Source organism: Mesoplodon densirostris, chromosome 8 (genome assembly GCF_025265405.1).
Source record: "Mesoplodon densirostris isolate mMesDen1 chromosome 8, mMesDen1 primary haplotype, whole genome shotgun sequence".
NCBI lineage: Eukaryota > Metazoa > Chordata > Mammalia > Artiodactyla > Ziphiidae > Mesoplodon > Mesoplodon densirostris.
The window spans coordinates 35,319,934-35,341,783 of record NC_082668.1 but is presented as its reverse complement, the minus strand read 5'-3'; the positions used below and the strand labels follow the sequence as shown (position 1 = coordinate 35,341,783).

The 21,850-nt window shown below is 36.7% G+C and overlaps 1 protein-coding gene across 7 annotated transcripts; it reads left to right on the top strand.

Annotated features, from left to right (window-relative positions):
• The first annotated feature begins 49 nt into the window (after positions 1 to 49).
• On the top strand, positions 50 to 20,896 carry STRADB (STE20 related adaptor beta). Of its 7 annotated transcripts, none has more exons than XM_060105786.1 (14): positions 50 to 262; positions 1,725 to 1,856; positions 2,370 to 2,451; positions 3,311 to 3,408; positions 6,388 to 6,468; positions 11,310 to 11,409; positions 14,485 to 14,606; positions 15,706 to 15,814; positions 16,697 to 16,820; positions 17,845 to 18,016; positions 18,316 to 18,420; positions 18,589 to 18,836; positions 19,534 to 19,576; positions 20,084 to 20,896. In XM_060105786.1, exons 4-14 carry the CDS (start codon positions 3,397 to 3,399, stop codon positions 20,225 to 20,227), a joined length of 1,260 nt encoding a protein of 419 aa, XP_059961769.1. In that variant the 5' UTR covers positions 50 to 262; positions 1,725 to 1,856; positions 2,370 to 2,451; positions 3,311 to 3,396; the 3' UTR covers positions 20,228 to 20,896. The 7 variants fall into 7 exon arrangements, with proteins under 7 accessions (XP_059961769.1, XP_059961768.1, XP_059961771.1 ...); XM_060105785.1 differs by lacking the exon at positions 1,725 to 1,856 and adding an exon at positions 619 to 760; XM_060105788.1 differs by lacking the exon at positions 1,725 to 1,856 and having other exon boundaries at positions 20,140 to 20,896.
• Positions 20,897 to 21,850: the final 954 nt, after the last annotated feature.

Below are 21,850 nucleotides of genomic sequence, written 5' to 3'. Positions count from 1 at the left end.
CGCCTCTCGCTGCTAGCCCTGGGGCGGGGGCGGGGCCGCGACCCTGGGTCCAGGGTGGGGCGAGCCCAGTGCCGGAGGGCTGCTGGGGTTTGGGGCAGAATTCCAGGCCCACAGTGCCAGACGGGTCGCGCCGCCCTCCTGGCTCCGCGGCTTGTGCCGTGAGCGGGCCTTGCGCGCTCGCTTTGCCGCTGGGCGGGCCTGGCGCCCGGGCCCCGCACCGCTGGCCGCCTGAGGAGAGCCGCTGGCCGCGGTCGCTGCCAGGGTAATGAGGGGAGGCTGGGCTGGGGAGGGGAATGGCTACGGGCTGGTGGCGAAGTGAGGGAGCGCGGCTCCGCCAGCGCGCGCCTACGGAAGCTGGAGGCTAGAACTCGCCTCCCCGCTTGCAGCCTGAACCCGGGAGGCCGACGGAGCCGTGGCGGGAGTCCGGCTCGGCGTGGCGAGCGGCCCCTGCGTGCCGCGCGGCTCCGGCTCGGCCCGGGGTGCCGGGCCGCGCGGCGGCCGAGGCACCTGCGTGCGGGGTAGGCGGTGCCTGCTGGGGTCTGCGGTGCCAGGTGCGCGGGGCCCAGCTGCCCGCGGCGCAACCCCCACCCCTGCTGTCACCTTTGGCCTCACTCACAGGCACGCGGAGTCTCCAGACCCGAGGTGCCCTCCGGCCCGGCTCTCTGTGCCGCCTTCTGCGAGCTCGCTGCAAAGTCCCCCAAAGCAGGACTCGGAAGGAAGCTTTTACGTAATTGAACGCTCAAGCCGCGTTTCGTCCTCGGTATTTAAGTTCAGCGTTGTGTTTTTCCCTCGTGGGTTTGTTATGTCGTGTACCTTTTTCTTCAGAACTCGATTGGGATTGGTGACAGCGCCTATCTAGGAGAGAGCCTGGCATACAGTAGGCGCTTAGTAAATATTTTTTGAAAGCCTGAGTCACGATGCTAAGTTTGGAAAATTCTACCGAGTTGTGTGTGGCTATAATTTTTAAGATTTTATGGGTTCCCAAGATAACTTTGAAAATTACAGTAATTTTAAAGCTCCGCAAAGAGAGTTAAATCTGGCTTTTTTGCATTCCCTGTAACAAGGGCCTCTGTTGGATGCTTAAATTAACTCAAAACCCGAGTTCTGTAATTTAGATGCGCCTTCCGATTGTCGCAGAAAGCGTTAACCTTTCAGATTAAAGCTTTCGGAGGAACCATCCTATTTTAGAACAAATTTAAATTATTTAGAAACCTTTATTCTAATTCGCTTTTTAGATATAAGTGCGAGGGACCACACTGATATACTTGTAAATACATTTAGAAATACAAGTCTCAAGTATGATTTTTTGAAAAGGGTTTATGTTCATACCTAGTGAAAGAGCATGCAGGAGAAGATTATGACGGCAGATCTATACCCCGCCCTTCAGCGACCCCCCCTCACCCCGTCTCTTAGCAGGGGCAGCTGCTGCCTTGACCTCAAAATGTCTCATAAAATTATCTCTTAATAGTCTGTCACATCTAAAGCAAAATCATCTGGGGTTAAGCCACGCACGTGGGCAACCCCTTTAGTACTGACAATTCTCACAGATTGTGTCCGCTTCTTATGAGTTTTTCTGAAAAATAGATAATGTAATGGAATTTAAAGGTTTTTTGTTGTTATTTAAGAAAGAACTTAACTGATATTACACGGAAAGAGCAAGAAACAAAGTCCTGAGAACCAGGAAATTCAGTTAATCACGACATCCCTGATCTTTCTGCTTGTAGAAATGTATGCTTCAAGTGGTCAGGGCCTTGTCTGCCTCGATCACTAGTGAGTGTCCCCAGTGCCCAGCACAGTGCCTGACCCATGGCAGCCATTCATTAAACACTTGTGGGATGAATACTTGACCGTTTCAGGTAACAGGGTAATTACTTTCTACATGCGTGTGGTTTCTTCATTTACTTGGATATTTCCTTAGAATAGATGACTAGAAGTGAGAATTTTACAGGGTCAAAAGGGACAAACGTTTTTATAGTTACCAAAACATTGCCAACTTACTTTCCAAATGAGTCCTACCATTTGGTACCTTTCAGAGCATCTTCTCAAGCTCTTATTGATAACAGTATTTGGTAGTTCTGAGCACTTTCAGATAAAGTATTTCATTGATCCGAATCACCCTGGAAAGTGAGCAGGGCAGGTTTTGCATTACCCCTTTTGTAACACAGCAAACACCAGTGCCTTAAATTGATGGTAATGAATGGCAGGTGACAAAAATAAACCATTTCGGGTGTTTTTCTTCTTCTCATTCTCTTCCTTTGGTTTGTAGTGAATATCCTGAATAAATTGACATCTTTTCTTAGCAATAAAATTGGATGCTGCTGTATAATATCTATGGTTTACAAAAGCTTTTTCTTTCTCATTTTGTTCAGATGTTTGCAGATGCCTTGATCAAACCTGGGGACTTCATTAAAATGAAATAATGAACCACAATTTAGGTGAAAGAGATACTGGGTAGGTGTAAGGGAATACCCAGCACTAGCAAGTTTCGAACATTGCCACCCTTTCTATTAGGAAAGATTTGGAAACTTGGTGGTGCTTTTGTAGCTCCTTGAATCTGAATAAGTTACTATTTTAAACCTCTGCATCTGTTGGAGCCTTCATAAACTATTGAGATTAATACTCCATCAGTGAAAGTGGAAGGAATTATTTGTATAATAATCTATATCTTTCCTATCTGTCAATAAATTCCAAGAAGAATGGAAATGAGAACTAAGATTCATAAGGTAAAAAATATTCAACCTACAGAAAATATTATTTTCACATGAAAACTGAAAAAAAAATCTTTTTTTAAACATGGCAAGAAGAAAATGTAATTAATTCCTACTCTGTTGCTAATCTTGACTCTTTCCCAAATTTGCTGGTCAGTGACCCTAGATGATTTAATAGGTAATTAATCGGATAAGGAAGCTTTGGAAGATTCAACGTTTACTTCTAAGTAGAACCATTGGAAATTCTTGGGCATCATTTGTATTAAAAGTGGGTCCAACATTGCCTTTCTGTATTGCTTTTACATTTGCTTAGGGTTCTGTATAAAAGTAGTATAGAAAAGATAAGGAAGAAGAGATGCAGGTTTATCGAGGCTTTGGAAATATTCAGAACCTCCTTTCAACTTCACTCTGCCTTTCTGTTGTGATGTCAGATCCCAAATAGTATTCAGTAAACAGAAATGCTCTGTAAGGACACCTTTCAGGAATGTCTGTAGTCCTTGTGTCAAGTAATAGCTGCCCCTATAGTGGTGGGTTTATGGCAACTAGATCTTTAAGGAATTTGTATGAAAATATAAGTTATTTTGCTTCTGTTTTTATACTAGGATATTTCTGTATCTTGAAGATAAAGCAGAAGTCTTCTTTGGAGTAGATGGATTTTTCCTCACTTTCTGTGAACTAAAGCGATTCAATGTCTCTTTTGGTAAGTTTTTGTAAGCATGGATCTAATTTTGTGTCATTAGAGTAATTAGATGTTAGTGCAAAGCCGTAATAGGCATACTCTGATGGAATATTCTTAGGCTCTGAGATGTTATTTTGATCTGAAAGACTTCTGGTCTTTAAAAATGAGTTAAATTATCATTGAGTTTTTGTCTCTTTAAAAAAGAGCTTCTCCTATACTTTTCTGATATACTCCTTCTATTCCTTTGTCCCGTACCCACTTTTTCTCATACATTTACTGTCCTTAGACATTACTCTTCCATCCAGTTAGCTATGCCTTATCCTTTAAATCTTTCAAAAATCCCTTTGACAAATTTCCATCTGACTAAAGGCAAGCAAAATAGTATGAAAAATAAGCCCCTTGTCTTAACAAGACAAGAAACATTAGGATCATTGTCTAATATGATGTATAGATACTAACATGGTTTTTGTTTATATTAAGTCCATGGTATCTACTCTAGATTAAGTAGTTTTAGGACTTTCATTGTGTCTTATGTAGAATATAATACGTTATTTGAATATTTGAATTATTAAAGCAGTGATCTTTTAAAAAGTGGTAGGTGCATTTGTATGATGATTTGTAATTTACAAATACTTTCGTATATTATATCTCTCTCAGTCTTCAAAATTGTAAGCAGGGCACGTGGTATAATCCTCATTTGGAGTTTGGCCCATGATTGCGAAGAATTAAGAGCCAGGGCTCAAACTCACATCTGCCAATCCACTCTATCACTTGCCAAGTCTGAGAGGCAGAAGAACTATGAAGTTAGGAGACTGTATTGTTAGTTATTTGGAAAATATATAATGCATTTACTTTATGTTTAAAGTAAAGTTTATCTACTTAAAAGGGGAGCTTTATATATCTGGAAAATACATTGAGGTGAAATATCTACCTCATTTTCTAAAGCAGGCATCAGCAAACTTTTTCTTTAGAGGGCCAGGTAGTATTTGTGTGCTATGTGATCTCTATTAAGTTACTCTTGTAAAAATCTGCCATAAGCAATATGTAAATAAATGCAAATGAATGTGCCTGTGTTTCCGTAAAATTTTATGCACTAAAACAGGTAGCGGGTCAGATTTGACTCGTGGACCATAGTTTGTTGACTCCTGCTCTAAAGGATTCCTTAAGATTAACAATTTTATGTCAATTTGTAGGTTGGATGAGATGTAAAAGGGCATTTGATAAATGGAGATACTGAGATTCAAAGGGCTGTGTGGTTGCCCAGGGCTTCCAAATTTGGGGGAAAGGACATCTAACTTAATCTATTATTTCATAATTATGGATTTTTTGAAAAATAGAATTTGATAGGGTCATTTATATTTGTTCAGTTTGTTAATAATTTTACTTTGTACTCTTCTTGCAATGAAATATTTTGAATCCTTTGAATCAAAACATTCTTGTTTTCTCCTCAGTGAGATATTTGTGTAACTGAGATAAAGTTAATGTTTTTGCTCATGAAGGATTCTTCCTCATTCAACTTTTACCTCTATTTGACAGCTAAGAAGTGGTGTTTTCAAAGGAGCAGCAGGAACAAAATTCCAGACTCCCAGAAAGAAAGCAGGTGTTCAACATAAACCTTGTTGTTTGCATAGACAGTTTAGGCACACCATGATCCATTCTTACCGGGGAATGGTGGGAACCCTCCCAAAATCTGAGTTCCTAGATACCAGCCAAGGGTCAACCTTGCAAATAGGCCTTTCCAAGGAGAGCAGTTTTAGGTCTGCTAACCCTTTCCCACACAATAGTATGAATGATTATTGTGAAAGATTCAGGGCAAATGTTGGAAAATATATGTAAGTACCAAATATAATATATAAATGATGTAACTGGTGGCTATTTTTTATATGAACAACAGTATTAAGTATCTTCAAAAACTTTTATTGTAAATTTTATTCACCCTACACAAACCAATAGAAACTTTGCAAAGGAAATGATTCTACAGCTATCTTGACACTGTTAGCTCCTGTTCTACAGGGGCGAGTTTTACATAAAACGGTGGGGATATATGTCAAATTATTGTGGTAGGATTGATATGTACAGACTGTAGGAATTCAACTTAATCAGTAATTTAGGCTAACTGGGAAAATGATTAGTTTGATTAATGAGAAATTCTGGCATATTTTAAGCTAAAGGAAGTTTGATTACTTTAAGTAAGTGACTGCAAAATAGACTTGTCTTAAAGACTTATTTGATATACTTTAATGTTCATATAAAAATGAATGTTCATGAGATGCTTGAAAATAATTAAAAGTCTCTTTCATACAACTTGTTTATACTTTTCTTTTGACATACCTTTTCTTCCTAAATAAGTATAACATCAGCTTCACACCACTAACATGTGTAGGTGTTACATTTCTTTATTGACAATATGTGATAACAGAACACTGAGTTGAAATGCAGGAAAATGTAAATTGTGATAATGGAACTAAGTCTCTTAATTTGATTTGAGTTGGTTAGAGATGTTTATCACCTTACGAAACAAAATTGGTTCCAAATATTGATATACTCAATGTGTGGTTTAATGTGGATAAACATGGTTCCCACACTTAAGGGAAAAAGAAAATCTGAGGATCAAGATAAAAATAATATGATGAGCAGAATAAATCTCTAGCTCAATATTCAGAAAAGCACTGCAAAGATTACGAAAGGGTTAAAAATTAGCACCAGCAGTAAAAATGAATTGATATTATTACCTCCAGGGTAGAGGGCAAGAATCAGAGATGGCGCCAAGTAAAATTATAGCAGTTATGAAATTTGTCCTCTGCATACCCAGCTGCTTCTCTGTTCTCTCCCATACTGTCAACCTCCACAGTATGAATCCTGGCTCCAGTTCAAGTTCCTGCACGTTGCCCTTTCTCTCTGGTCCTCACCCCAGTCAACAGACTTTTTTGTATCCACATGCCACCCTTACTTATCTTGTGACTTATTTTTCACTTATTTAGTATATTTCTGAATTTACAGGATTGTTTCTGCACTTCACGAACACAAGTTGAATCACTCAGACCTGAAAAACAGTCTGAAACCAGTGCCCATCAAAACTTGGTAAGAAAATGGTTAAGTACAATTAACTCCTCTTTTGCCTTCTGTGACACCATTTTACAGAATATAATTTCTGGTTCTCCTATATCTCTTTTTCTTTACTTCTTTCTTCTTTCACTTTTCTTCTTTTACTGTTTCTTCTTCCTCTACATAAGCTATTCTCCAGAAGTCTATAATTGGCCTCTGCTCTTCTGCCTCAACAGACTCTCCCTAAGCAGTCTCACTGGCTCCTGTGGTTTCAGTTGCTCAGATTTCAGATTGTCTGGAGCTACCTGAGGTTTTCCTTTAGGTTGTGAGGGACCCTGTCATCAGGTAGGACTGATGATTCTTAAGTTTTTACCTGCAACTTTGGACTCTTTCCTGGGCACCAGATGTGTCTGTAGAATTCCTCTGGTTAGAATTTCAAAGGCATCTCTGTGCAGTTTGAGTAAAACCTTAATCTCTCAAAACTTCACTGACCTACTGAATTTCCTGCTTTGGCAAATGAAAATCCATCTACTAAATCACCCTAACTAGAAACTTTGGAGTTATCCTCACACTGCCTCTTCCTCTGCCCTCACATCTAGTTACACACCAAGTCTTACGGATCTGTCTCTGAAATGCCCTTGAGTCCATCCCCTCCTTCACCTGATCACTGCTACTACTCAAATCTCATCATCTCTCACCTGGACTATTGCAGATAAACACATTGCCGCTAGTATCCTAGACACACATATAACCTCCTCTCCCACTCAGATCAGTATTCAACACTGTTACCAATACAGGCCTGTTTGTGCCACTTTCCAGCTTTAAAATTGCCATTGGTTTCCTAAAGTGTATGGGATAAAGCCTAAACTTGTTAGTGTTTTATAAGGACTCTTAATGGTATGGAATATGTCTAATGTTTGAGTTTCATTTATTGCTACTGAGTCTTAGCACATACTTTTATTTCTGCTTGAAATACCCCTCTAAAATTCTTCCTCGTGCTTAAAGAGTTGGCTCAAATATCACATCTCTGAAGCCTTTGCTCTTGTACCTTTAATTCTATTATGGTCCTACAGATCTTAGACATCCTCATAAAATGGCATTTACTATATTATCTCGCAATGATTGATGTATATGTCTCTCCACGTGATCCCCATAAAATAGGCATCCTGTTTTTTGTATCTTTATCATCCTTGGGCAATGCCTGATGTATTAAATAATATTTAAAGAAACATGCTGAGAAGTAAATATTTCTCTGGGATTTTCCCCTCTAAATCTCTTAATTTTCATTTTATATTATAATTCTTTCTATAAAATAGAACCTGCCTTGCAGATACCTTAGTCCTACAAAATAGAGTAATCCCAGTTAATCCTATTTATAAATTTATTCTGACCTTATCTTCAATTGTCATTATTTTTGTCATTTCACTTTTTACTCACTAATACTGTAAAGTCTTCTAGTTATGTACCTTGTTGTACAATAGGATATAGTATCCAATCCTAGTTTTCATTCAAGTATTATCCTTCAGACAGGTAGTGTTTAGAAAGTAAAGTGTCTGTTGTTGACTCCTTGCTGTTACCAAGAGAGAGGCCTAGAACTCAGGAAATTTCCACAAGTGCTGCTCTTTTTGTGGGAGGGGTTATTGTGCTAGGTACACATAACATAAAATTTACCATCTTAACCATTTTAAAGTGTACAGTTCAGTGGCATCAAATACATTCATAATATTGTACAACCATCACCACCATTCACCTCTGTAACTCTTTTCATCTTGTAAAACTGAAACTCTGTACCTATTAAACGGTAGCTCCTCCTTCCCTTATAATTCCCCTGCCTCTTGGAAACCACAATTCTACTTTCTGTCTCTGATCTTTGACTACTCTAAGTACCAGTATAAGTGGAATCATACTGTATTTGTTATTTTGTGACTGAGATTTTTCACTTAGCATAATGTCCTCAAGGTTCACTAGTGTTGCAGCATACTGCAGAATTTCCTTACTTTTTAAGGTTGAATAATATTCCATTATATGTATATACTAATTTTCCTTATTCATTCATCTGTTGGTGGACACTTGGGTTGCATCCACATTGTAGCTATTGTGAATAGTGCTGCTGTGAACATAGGAGTACAAATATCTCTTTGAGACCCTGATTTCAATTCTTTTAGGTATATAACCAGAAGCGGAATTGCTGGATCCTATGGTAATTCTATTTAAATTTTTTGAGGAATGACCATACTGTTTTCAACAGTGGCTGTACCATTTTACATTCCCACCAGCAGAGCACAAGAGTTCCAGTTTCTCTACATCCTCTCCAATACTCATTTTTTGCTTTTTTGATAACAGCCATCATAAAGGGTGTGAGGTGTTATCTCATGGTAGTTTTGATTTGCATTTCCCTAATGATTAGTGATGTTGAGCATTTTTTCATGTGTTTATTGACCACATACATGTATTCTGTGGAGAAATGTCTATTCAAGTCCTTTGCCCATTTTTGAATTGGGTTGTTTTTTGTTGTTGAATTTTAGTTCTCTCTATATTCTGGGTATTAACATCTTATCAGAAGTATGACCTACAAATATTTTCTTGATCCATTTTGAGTTAATTTTTGTATAGGTAAGGGTCCAACTTCATTCTTTTGCATCTGGATATCCAATTTTCTCAGCACCATTTGTTGAAAATACTGTCCTAGCTCCATTGAATGGTCTTGGCACACTTGTCAAAAGTCATTTGACCATATATGTGAGGGTTTATTTCTGGGCTCTTTATTCTGTTCTCTTGCTCTATATGTCTGTCTTTGTGTCAACACCACACTGTTTTAATTACTGTAACTTTGTAGTAAGTTTTGAAATCAGGAAGAGTGAGTCCTCCAATTTTGTTCCTTTTTCAACATTGTTTTTGCTATTCAGGATCCCTTGAGATTTTAATAATATTAGGTCTTCCAATCTTTGAACATGAGTTATGTTTCCATTCAGTTATGTCTTCTTTAATTTCTCTCAGCAATGTTTTGTAGTTTCCATTGTACAAGTCTTTCACTGCCTTGGTTAAGTTAATTTCTAAGTATTTTATTCTTTTTGGTGCTATTGTAAATGGTATTGTTTTCATGAGTTTTTTCTCACATTATTCATTAACCAGGTCTTTTGAATTTTTAGTTCATAAAGTTATTAAAAAGTTGGACAAGGACAAGGACCCTGCCATGATTTTTGCTTTCTAATTCTCTAACTAGTCATGAAATCAAAAAGAGAAGTGAGGTTAGTTTTAAGATGATTTACTCTTAGTAAACCTATATTGTCTTCTTGTGATTACCATGTTGTTTTCTTAAGTGTCCATAACTCATTTGTGTAGTGATTTGATACCAGACCTTACTGGGCAACAGCATCAAGCTTGCCCCTTTATGCTTTTTTCCCTTTTTTGAAAATTGAGTCAATGTTTGACTATTTCCATTTGGGTTTCTCATCTGAGTTTTACTATATTTTCAGACTTAATATCCTAGATGTAATTGTCTTTGGTTTGGAGGTTTGAACCTATTTAAAACAACCTGTTTTGAGCTTCAGCTACTTAATTACAACCTAAGTGCTTCTAGTTTAAAGAAGACTATTTCCCTAATGGAGTTGATGGAAGCAAAGTAGAGGTTGATTAGTCTTATTTCAATCCATCATCTGGTAACCTGATGCCATTTTTTTCAAGCAGTGAACTGTAAGCCTCAGTTCATTCTGCGCTGTAGCCTTCCTGACAGACTTATATCTTATCACGTTAAACATTTTTTAAACTGCTGTATGCTCTTCTTTCTCTCTCTTATATGTGTTCTTTAAATCTGAGTTTAAGACTACTTGTTCTAAAGAAATTGAATTGATTTATTTAGATTTCTTTCTTCATTGGGATTATTTCCAGTCGTATGGTAGAATTTCTTTTTGTAGCCTTTCATCCCTTTTGCAGATTATTCACCTTTTACCATGAGCTTACAATTATATTTTTCTGCGCTCTTAAAAGCTTGGGGAACACGTAGAATCAAATGTAAAAAATAGTTAGCAGAATTCCTAGTACATAGTAATGTCATTCCTAACTCCCTTCTTCCTTCTCTTTACCTTGGAGGTAGTAACAAGATTCTTGCCACCTGCTGGTGCCTGTAAAGGTTGCTAAGTGCCTTTGGAGTACTGGTGTCCTTTTAGAGATCCTCATGGCTATCATATGATGCCAGTGGTGTTGGCCTCTTCTTTCTCCTGTGTGCATGTTATTTCAGTGCCACTGGGATCTGGTGCAGACCTAGCACTCTGACTCCATAGTATCCCGTGAAAGGCCATAGTGGTACATGGTCATTAACTCAGGACTTCGGTACCCTATCCTGTTCTCCCATCTCTTGAGGCTTATTTTTCTTTCTGACCTCCCTTCTGATTCATTTCATCTTTGAAAAACTTCTTCAGCTTCTTTTAATAGGTTTTAGTATGGAAATTGTTCCTTGACTGTTAACACCTCCAGACTGTTAACAGCACCAGAATAGAATATTCCTCATAGGTCATTTCATTTCTTCCCTTGATATATTTATTAGATACCCTGAAGAGTCAACAGCCATTCTTGGCAACTCCTAAGAATGCTTCCTGGGAATTGTGCTGGAAAGTATTCTTCACTACCTGTAAATCTGTGTTTCTAGCCGTCTCCCCCTTCACAGGCTGATAGCTTTATAACTAGCATTCCCTTATTAGCTGTTGTAAATACTTTTTGGATCTTAAAACAGTCTCTTAAGCCACCTTTTCAGTGCCTTCCTAATGAGCACTTGTGTGTTTGAAAAGACAATATCAGTATTTTACATTGGAGTAGGGGACCAAATTGGGGCACCAAAAAGTTTATACCTATTTTGTTTTCATATTTTTAAAACAATGCAGGTTGATGAGCCAACCCTCTCCTTGTTGCCTCCATCCACTAGAGCCAGTGAAGTGATCTGTTCCACCAACGTTTCTCACTATGAACTCCAAGTGGAAATAGGTAATCATTCTGGATTGCATATAATTGACTCATCATTGTTAGAAATGAAATTGATGACAAAAAGATTACTTTGTAAGCAGGTCTCTCTTGTTACCCACAGCATAAAACTAAATGTTAATTGTGTCAGTCAAACGGATCTGTTAATTTTATCTGTCCTAAAACAGTAGCCCAGATTTTTTTCAAGATTACCTTCTAGAATTTTTACTTTTTCACTGAAGTACTTGTAGAGGAGGAAGACACTAAATAATCTAAACATTTGTTATTTGTATCTTTATTGTGGGGAACTTCTGATCATTTGTCTGATTTAAACCAAATCATGTAAATCTTTTCATTTACAGTCCTTTAACCAAATTACTTTCTTTTAACTTAAAACCTTGCCTAAAATCCCATTCATAGTAGAAACTTTTTTCAGTTAAGTTTGGAACTGGCTGAGTTATTGTTTATAGCCTTATACCTGTGAAAAGTTGCTCTGAGTATTCAGAAACATCTCTTAAATAATACAAAGAGATAACTATCTTAGGTGCTAGGAATATAAAGCCATGTAAAACACTTGAGGAGTTCACATCCTCTCTGGGAAGACGAACATGAAAGATAACTTTGTCTTATGCACTGGAAGGTACTATAGTAGAGATGTGCTAAGTGTTATGGGAACAGAGAAGATGGAGCGTTCACCTGTGCATCTCGACTCTTCTAGGAATCAAGGAAGATAGCAAAAAGGGGCTGGATCCTGAAGCATGAGGAAAAGTTTACTAAATATTCTAGTCAGGGTTTTTATTCAAACAACAAAAAACAGTCCTGACTACTTAAACTAAAAGAATTTTTTGAACAATTTTGCTAACTCACAGAATCATTGGCTAAAGAAATGGGCTTGGAAGAAACCCAGAGAAACTATGTGACTAGAACCATAGCCTGAGTCACAGCATAAGAGCAGCCTAGTTAATGTACGCTAGTAGGGTACTTTAACCCCACTAGATGGTGTTGGACCTCACTGGTGAGTTCCAACTTAACTGAAAAAAGTTTCTACTAAAAATGGGATTTTAGATAAGTTTTAAGTGTGAGTTCTGACTTCCTCTGCTTCTTTTGTCACTCACTTCATCCTCCAATTGACCAAGCTTATGTCATTGACCCTCCCATGCCCAGGTCAAGGTGACCAAAAGAAAAATAAGGATTTGACCTTTTCTAAAATAGCACTGATGGAAAATGCCCCCAAATTAGAAAGGACTTTTCAGATGGTGTCAATCCAAAAAAGGTAAAAAAATAATTACTCCAATAGGTGACTGAGGAAGGACTATCCCATAGCTGCTCTGTGCCTAGACTCAGGAACATAGGGAGAGTAGGCAGTAGGAGTAGATAAATCTGAAAAAGGAGGCTTGGAACACATTGTGAAAGATCTCATATGGGGTATATATATAGAAGTTCAGACTCTCTCTGTCAGCCCCGCAACGTACCAACTTCATTACTCAGTGGATTGAAGGAAAGGTTTGGAATTTATCGTCTCTACCAGAGAGACATTGTGGAATAGTGATGATGATCATAATAGCATCTAATCGGCATCAGGCTGAACATATTATATGTATTTTTTCATTTCACCCCTTTAGCCCTCCCATTTTGCAGATGAGGATACTGAGGCTCTGAGAATTTAAGTAATAGTCATACAGTTAGTGATTTGAAAGCAAACTGTTGTGACTCTAAGGTCTAAGCTCTCAGCTGCTGCACTGTAGTACCTTTCTTTTGATAAAATGTTGAATTTAGAAGGACAACTGGCAGCAGTTCCAGGCAGCAATCTGGAAGATATAGTATATCAGGGATTTACAGCCAGAAGTGTATCATCCTCATCACCTGAGTCTTTTTAAAACATTGCAGTGCCTATATCCCATCACAGACCTCCTGAATCAAAATTTCTGGTGAATGGGAACTAGGCACAGGCTTTTGAAGTAGTTCCATCAGTAGTTTTGGTGCATGTCCTGATCGAGAATGCAGGGCATAGTGAGGAAGTCACTGCATCTATCCAGAGAACAAGGACAGGACTTGAGCTAAGGCAAGTGATGCTTGTCACTGGGGAGGAAGGGATGAATTTCAGATTAACTGCATTTCAACAATGAAAGTGACAGAATTTGGTGACTGTGGAGAGAGGGAGGAAACTAACATGTATTAGGTGTCTATTAATAGATTACCATTCTAGGTGTTTTTAGTTAAAAACTGACAACACCAAATGCTGGTGAGTATGTCAAGTAACTGCAGTACTTATACGTGGCTTGTGGGAATGCAAAGAGGTTCAGCCAGTTTCAAAAACAGTTTGACAACTTCTTATAATAAACGTACATGACCTAGCAATCCCACTTGCAGGTATTTGCCAAAGAGAAATGAAAACATATGTCTACTTAAAGAATGGTTTTGGCAGCTTTATTTGTAGTCACAAAAAACTGAAAGCAACCGAAGTTTATCAATTTATGAATAGATAAAAATAAATTGTGGTATATACATATAATGGATTATTACTCTGCAATAGAGAGAAATTAACTACTGAAACACGGAAGAATCTCAAAAGCATTATGCTCAGTGAAAGAAGCCAGACACAAAAAACTGTACTCCCTATGATACTATTTACATGACAAACAAAAATCACATCAGTGGTTGCCAGAGACTGGGAGTAGGGGATTGCTGAGTAACATTCCATTGTTTGAATGTAACAATTTGTTTATCAAGTCACAATACTAACCATTACAATAGGTGTGTAATGGTATATTGTGTTTAATTCCTACTCCTCTATTTTGAGCATCTTTTCATGTGCTTGTTGGCCACTTCTGTGTCTTCTTTTGTGGCTTACCTATTTAGTCTGCCTAATTTTTAGTTGGGATGTTTGTCATTTATTATAGAGCTATAAGAGTTCTTTATATAGTACTCTGTGTGTAAGTCTTGTCAGATATAAATATTGTTAATACTTTCAATCAGTGGCTTGCCTTCTCATTTTCTTAACAGTGTTTTCTTGAAGAGCCAAAATTTTTAATTTTGATGAAGTCCAGATTATCAGTTTTTTCCTTTGGTCATTAACACAAGTTTTACGTCTGATTATAGGAAGAGGATTTGACAACTTGACTTCTGTCCATCTTGCACGTCATACTCCTACAGGAACACTGGTCACTGTAAAAATTACAAATCTGGAAAACTGCACTGAAGAACGCCTGAAAGCTTTACAGGTAACAATACAAAAAAAAAAATAGATACATTTAATTTAATGTCAATTTGAGGAGATTACACCTATAAGAATTTTTTTTTTCACAAATTAGTAGTTCTGTTAGAGAAGGGTAGATTTCTTTCTTCTAATAAACATGCAATTACAGAATTGGAAAGAATCCTTGGAAGCCAGATCCATGAAAGAGCAAATATATTCAAACTTTGGTAACTACTATAAGTTCCTTCAAATGAATATCATATTTGGAACACTGGTCTGGAATTTATTTAAATACCCCTCGTCAGTCCAGTCACAAATAATCGTATAGGGAAATAGAAAAAACAAAAAGCAAACAGTTTCCTTTTCATCCAGCTAAGTAAAACTAGCTTCTGAATTGATAAATTTTAACAGATTGCATTTCAGGAATATTATAATACCATTTCAATTGTCACTAATCATTTTTGATATAAAGAGGGGAAGGATTTTGTTTTGATATTATCCCAATTTTTTAACTATTTATATGTGCACATGTATATTGCACAGAAGAAGACTGGAAGAAATTACACTGAAATGTTAACAGTGGTTCTATGATTTAATGTTAGAAGTGACTTTTATACTCATATTTTAATGTATTTTTTAAATGTTTTTATCATAAGAACACAGTATAGTTATTGACTGTGACCTCTGGAGTCAGACTGTCTAATAAGTTCACATCCTACTTTCATTAATTATGTGCTTTTGGACAAGTTTTCTAACTTGTTTCTAAGTATCCTCTTCTGTAAAATGGGAATTATAACGTCACATACTTTGTGTAGTGGTTGTGAGATTTCAAGACATGATAGCACTAAGACCAGTGCGTAGTCCTAATAAGCTCCATTATTGGTACTAATAAGCTGCCACTACTGCTGTTATCTTCATAATGAGGAAAAAGGTTGGGTTTTTTTGTTTTGTTTTGTTTTATTATTTAAATCCACTTTATTGTTATTTACTTTTCCCTTCTTTTTTTTAACATCTTTATTGGAGTATAATTTCTTTACACTGGTGTGTTAGTTTCTGCTTTATAACAACGTGGATCAGCTAAAAAAGTTGTTTTTAAATGTCTTGTCTCTGTGTTTCTATACTAGAAAGCAGTGATTCTATCCCACTTTTTCCGGCATCCCAATATTACAACTTACTGGACTGTTTTCACTGTTGGCAGCTGGCTTTGGGTTATTTCTCCTTTTATGGCCTATGGTAAGAAAACTCATTTTAGGTAAAATAATTCATGGTTTGGCCTGGATGCTATAATTAAGGATGAGTATGATCTTAGATTTATGATTCACTGCTTTTAATTTATAAATCTGATGGCTAATTCTAGATTTCATGATATATTTTTATATCTGGTTCATGTTGAATTTTAGTGTTCAGAAAAAAAAGTAGAATGGGTCTCATGATCATTGAAACCACCACTGACTGCTTCTCCAAGAAGTCAATCCTTTGAACAAGCTGTCTTTTTCCCTTCAGTTTCCTTCCTCTTTCTCAGTGGAGAGCTGCTGTTATTCTTCAAGCAAAAGTAGTTTTTCTGCTTGTGCCCACCATCCCTATCCTTGTTTCTCTGCATTGTAAACTTATTTCACTGTATTGTAAACATCTGTGTGTGTACCTGTCTCCTTCACTGGATTTGAGCTTCTTGAGGGCAGGATCATGTATGTATTTTTCATTTTGGTATCCCCAGGTGCTCATAAAATACCTAACACAAGTAGTGTTCAGTAGGTGTGTTGAATAAATAAATGAATGGATTCTAGAGCTTTGATTTTTAGGATAGCTTTTGTGAATTGCCTGTGGATTTAAAATATATATGTTCTCACACAGTATGTATTTTTTTAGTAATATTGAATATTGTTAATTCACTTTCCTAATCTCTAGCATGTCATTAGAAAAGTCTTTTTAAAGATTGGTGAAGGAAAATTACTTTGGCATAAGAAAGTGGTTAGACTCTAAAATGTAACGCGTGTGCATGCGAGCGTGTGTGTGTATGTGTGTGTGTGTGTTTATGGTTGATAAGAACATTTAAAACATAGCTAGAAGCAAAATCACTTTCAGTGTTCATCTGAAGATTTTAGGGGTTTCTTTCAGGTTCAGCAAGTCAACTCTTGAGGACTTACTTTCCTGAAGGAATGAGTGAAACTTTAATAAGAAACATTCTCTTTGGAGCAGTGAGAGGGTTGAACTATCTGCATCAAAATGGCTGCATTCACAGGTATTTACTTATTTGTATTTTACAGAGTGAAAGAATTTGAGAGGAAGAAGTCTTTTAGGGAGATTTTAGGAAGGAGCAATTGAGTATTAGAATGGAGGATAGGAAACTTGCAAATGAAAATTGAGGGAGGAAGGGACCAGTAGGTATAGTAGATGCTTACATTTTATAGTTCATTTACCAGAAATGTTCAGACCACCTCCTCTGTGCCAACTGCTGTGCTCCGTGCTGGGATGGAGTGCCTGTCCTCGCACAGCTCAAGTCCCAATAATGAGGGTTACAAGAACCTATCGGTTTGGGGTATAAGCTGTGGAGAGTGGGATCCTAGTTAACGCTTGTGTTTTGTTTTTTCCTTAAGCAAATGAAGAGCTGCTTTATCTGCTTTTCAGTTGTATGTCATGTTTATATCATATACAGATTGTAACTAAACCTTTGATTTCTTAAGTGTTCTGTAGCACTTTGAGATTATCATACTAAATATCAGTTCTCTTGTTGCCAAACTGTAGGTGCAGAAGTAATTGGCTGAATGTTAAAAACAGTGCTGTTCGAAGATACATTGGGAATTTGTTTTCCTTTTTAATTATGTTGCTTTTAAATAAGCTTGTTTTCTTATTGTTTATTTCACCTCAAAGCTTTTTTCTTACTGTTTGTTGTTTCTTAGCAGCATTCTGGTTAACTGAGGATTTCTAGCAGACAGTTTTCTAATTAACCAAGGTTTTATTATACTTTACCAGACTATTGGCCATCCTGCTCTATTAGTTTCCAGTTTCCGTGTTTAGGATGAAAAACAAGGCTCTTTTATAATTTATTTGATGAAGGAAATTTTTACATTAAACATATCTTTATAAGTTTTGTTAATACCATGAGAGGCTATCTTTTATTGGATAATATTGCATTTAACTTTAAATTATAACTTCTAAGGAGTATTTAATTTCCAAGGGAATACATGGATTTATTCTGACCAGATTTTTATCCTTTCTTCATTGGCCAATTTCTTAGTATTTAGGATTGTTTCTTTTTGTTCTAGGAGTATTAAAGCCAGCCATATCCTCATTTCTGGTGATGGCCTAGTGACCCTCTCTGGCCTGTCCCATCTGCATAGTTTGGTTAAGCACGGACAGAAGCATAGGGCTGTGTATGATTTCCCACAGTTCAGCACATCAGTGCAGCCGTGGCTGAGTCCAGAACTACTGAGACAGGTCAGGTGTGGCCATTGCATTGGGTTGTCTATGCGTCTTAAGTGTCTTCTGAGTTTGACTAAAGGACAGTTGTGCCCTTATATTTGGATTGATGAAAGGCCTACTGCAAGACTTTTTTTATTCTTTCTTGTCAAAATTATTATGTTAGGAATTTTTAAATGTATACCAAATATTAGGTATATCTTGATTTCTCATGAGTTTTTTCCATTATTATTCACCACCCTTTATCAAAAAAGTATATGTATGTAACTTTTTAAAGGGTATTTACAGTAAAGGACTTCAAATTAATTGTTCTACAGGATTTACATGGATATAATGTAAAGTCAGATATTTACAGCGTTGGGATTACAGCATGTGAATTGGCCAGTGGGCAGGTACCTTTCCAGGACATGCACAGGACTCAGGTAAATGCTTCTAAAATCCCTGAACTACTTTCCTTTCATAAGATCCCTTACATTCTAGATAATTTCTTTTAAACATCTTTGCTGTAGACTCTTAGAACCTTTATTGTTGTTGTTATTGCTTTAATATTTTGCCTGAAAATGACTGAAGGAAATTTTTCTTTCTTTTAGATGTTGTTACAGAAACTGAAAGGTCCTCCTTATAGCCCATTGGATATCAGTATTTTCCCTCAGTCAGAATCCAGAATGAAAAATTCCCGATCAGGTGTAGACTCTGGGATTGGAGAAAGTGTACATGTCTCCTCCAGTGGAACTCGCACAGTAAATAGTGACAGATTGCAAACACCGCCCTCCAAAACATTCTCTCCTGCCTTCCTTAGCTTGGTACAGCTCTGTTTGCAGCAAGATCCTGAGAAAAGGTAATATAGGTCACTTCTAAATAGCATAAAACATCTGTGTCTTGTATTTTATAGAAGTTTTGTGATATTTCCTTCTTGCCAAATTCAAATCTTTCATCAGTCTATTCATCAAAAAACTATACAGTAGCCTAATCCAGGAAATACCAATGCTAAAAACAAGTGGAGACAATGAGCAAATGGGAAGAATAGATTAGAAGTCAGAAGACTTGGGCTTCAGTCTCAGCTGTGTCATTTCCTAACCAAGTCACCTTGTAAAAATCAGTTAATCTTTGTGGACGTTAATTACTGCACTTATGTTAAGACATTTTAGAAACTTCCAAGCAGTACAAGAGTGTTAGTTGCTGGTATTACAATAATTATTATCACAGATAACTAATGCGTTAGCATTTTGGAAATAAGGTGTGTGTCTTTTTAATCTTTTTTAAGACCCTTAATGCATAGTATAGTTCCTTATAATTAGTAAGTGCCTAATAAATGTTAAGTCACAGACTAATTGAAGGTTATCTCTAGAATTAATTCTTCTCATTAGTTAAGGTTGAAGCTAAGAATTGGGCTTCCTTACATATATTTTTTCCTTTTAACTTTTGTGTATTGAGTTTTATAGCTCTAAACCTAAGTTCTAACATAGTTTACACCAAAAAAATCTACATTCTAATATGAGGTCTTTTTTAAAATAATTTTTTCAAAAAAATTTCAGGCCATCAGCAAGCAGTTTATTATCCCATGTTTTCTTCAAACAGGTGAGCTGATCTATCTTTGTTGTTTAGATGTTTTTTAATACTATTAAAAAGTCACATCATTTTGTTGGCTTAATGAGACAGTTTGGTTACTAAGATTCTTAATAATTTTCTTATAAGGTAAAGTTAAAAAGAAAACGTTTTTGGTAGTTTAATTATAGACTTTCTAAAATATTTCCATTCTGCGAAACAAAATGAGTAAAGACAAACGGAATATCATCATGTGTTACTTTATCCTCAGCTTATATTTTGATTAACGTAGAGACATTTTATTTTTCTATATTGGCTAGAAATGATGTATGGGCAAAATAATTCTGATAAAAGTCAGTTTATTTGGCTGTTACTTCTTCTTGTTTTTGGATGACCAGAATCAAAGGCATGTTTAAGTGAAAATACCTAAAAACAATTTAAACACATTTAACATGATTTCTTTAAAAGTTATTTTTTACTAAATAAAACTAATGTATTGAATTTATGTACCAACAGCCTTATTTTGAGTTTCTTTAACAGATGAAGGAAGAAAGCCAGAGTTCAATACTTTCACTGTTGCCTCCTGCTTGTCACAGGCCATCAACAGCACCACCTCCAGTGTCACCTTGGACTGAGCCGGAATGGGATTTTCCTGATGAAAAAGATTCAAACTGGGAATTCTAGGGCTGCCAAACCCTTTTATGTCCTATATACTTGACACTTTCTCCCTGCTGCTTTTTCTTCTGTATTGCTAGGTACAAATACTAGAATTATACTTGAAAATACAGTTGGTGCACTGGAGAATCTATCATTTAAAACCACTCTGTTCAAAGGAGCATGAGGTTATAGCCCCTTTGGTTAGCTCAGAGTGCTATTATAACTCCAGGGAAACTTTGGAATTATTAATCTAACTACATTTAGTGTCATCTGTTCTCAAAATTTTTTCCCAAGCTGTGACTAACTCTTCTTTTTGATCTCTCAGTATAATTTTTGAGCCAGTTAAATTTTTCAGCATTTTGCTGCCCTCAGGGGAATGAGCCCTCAGAGGACATTGCTTCCAAGTACGTTTTTTACTTCCAGATTCTCTAGCCTTTTTAATCAGCTATTGTTAAATCAACAGGCTAGTTTATCCTGGCATCAAACCTGTTTTTGATAGAAGGGAAAATGTTTATACTTGCCCATTTTCATGTGTTAATACTTATGGTAATATCAAACTGAGCCTCACTCACATTAAATGATTCACTTGAAATATATAGAGAAGTTGTAATTTGCTTTTTTTTAAATTGTTAAGGGTCTAAAGTAACACTTTTCTACTTATGTAAATTATAGATCCTAAATTCATGCACCCCGTGGGAGCTCAATAAAGATTTATTCAATTGAGTATACTTAATAATGTTCTTTGTGTGGTTTGACAAATCTAAAACATACATTCTAATTTGTTTTGCCAAGGAAAGCTCTTTCTCAAACAGATTTATTTATATAACCTGTTGAATTGGGGACAGCCTGGTATTTGATTCAATGGAAGCAGATTTTCCAGCCCTTTATATGATTATTCTTGCTCCTGTAGGAGATCTAACTTACAAGGACATAGAGAACTTAATAGTTTTTACCTTATTAGCAAAAGAGATATGCTGTCTCAAAAAGAATATGTAGTTTGGACTGTGATAAGTTGGGATTTACCTCAATTAGTAGATCTTCTTTATTTGCACACCCTTATTTAACATTACCTTAAAAATTATTTTGAAATGATTGTTTTAAGACTGAAAAATGAAAACCAATGAGACAGTAATATATAGACTAATAGTCTGAAACACAAATCTTTTCATGTTTATTGGCCAGCCCTCCTCAAGGATATTTGGGTTACTCCATCAAGCAAGCCACAAAGACTTGCCAAGGTGGAGGAGAGAAAAGAGATGAGTACCAGTGGAGGCATTGAGATCACCTGTAGTGGTGGGGGCTGTAGCTCATTCCACTAACCTCCACCTTCTCATTTCTCCTCAGCAACAGAAGCTCACAGGAACCACAGAGGAGGTGCTCTCAAATCTGTGTGGAGAGTCAATATGTGTACTGCAAAGCAGGACTGTGGAGGCTGGGAAACAGTGCCTCTCAGGTCCACTGTGTTAGGGTTCTCCAGAGAAGCTGAACCAGTGGATTTTTATTTTCAAGTATAGTTGGTATACAATGTTGTGTTAGTTTCAGGTGTACATCAAAGTGATATATATATATATATGTAGGTATATATATTGATATATATATCTATATAGAGAGATATATGGATAAAATCACATGTTCTTTTTCAGATTCTTT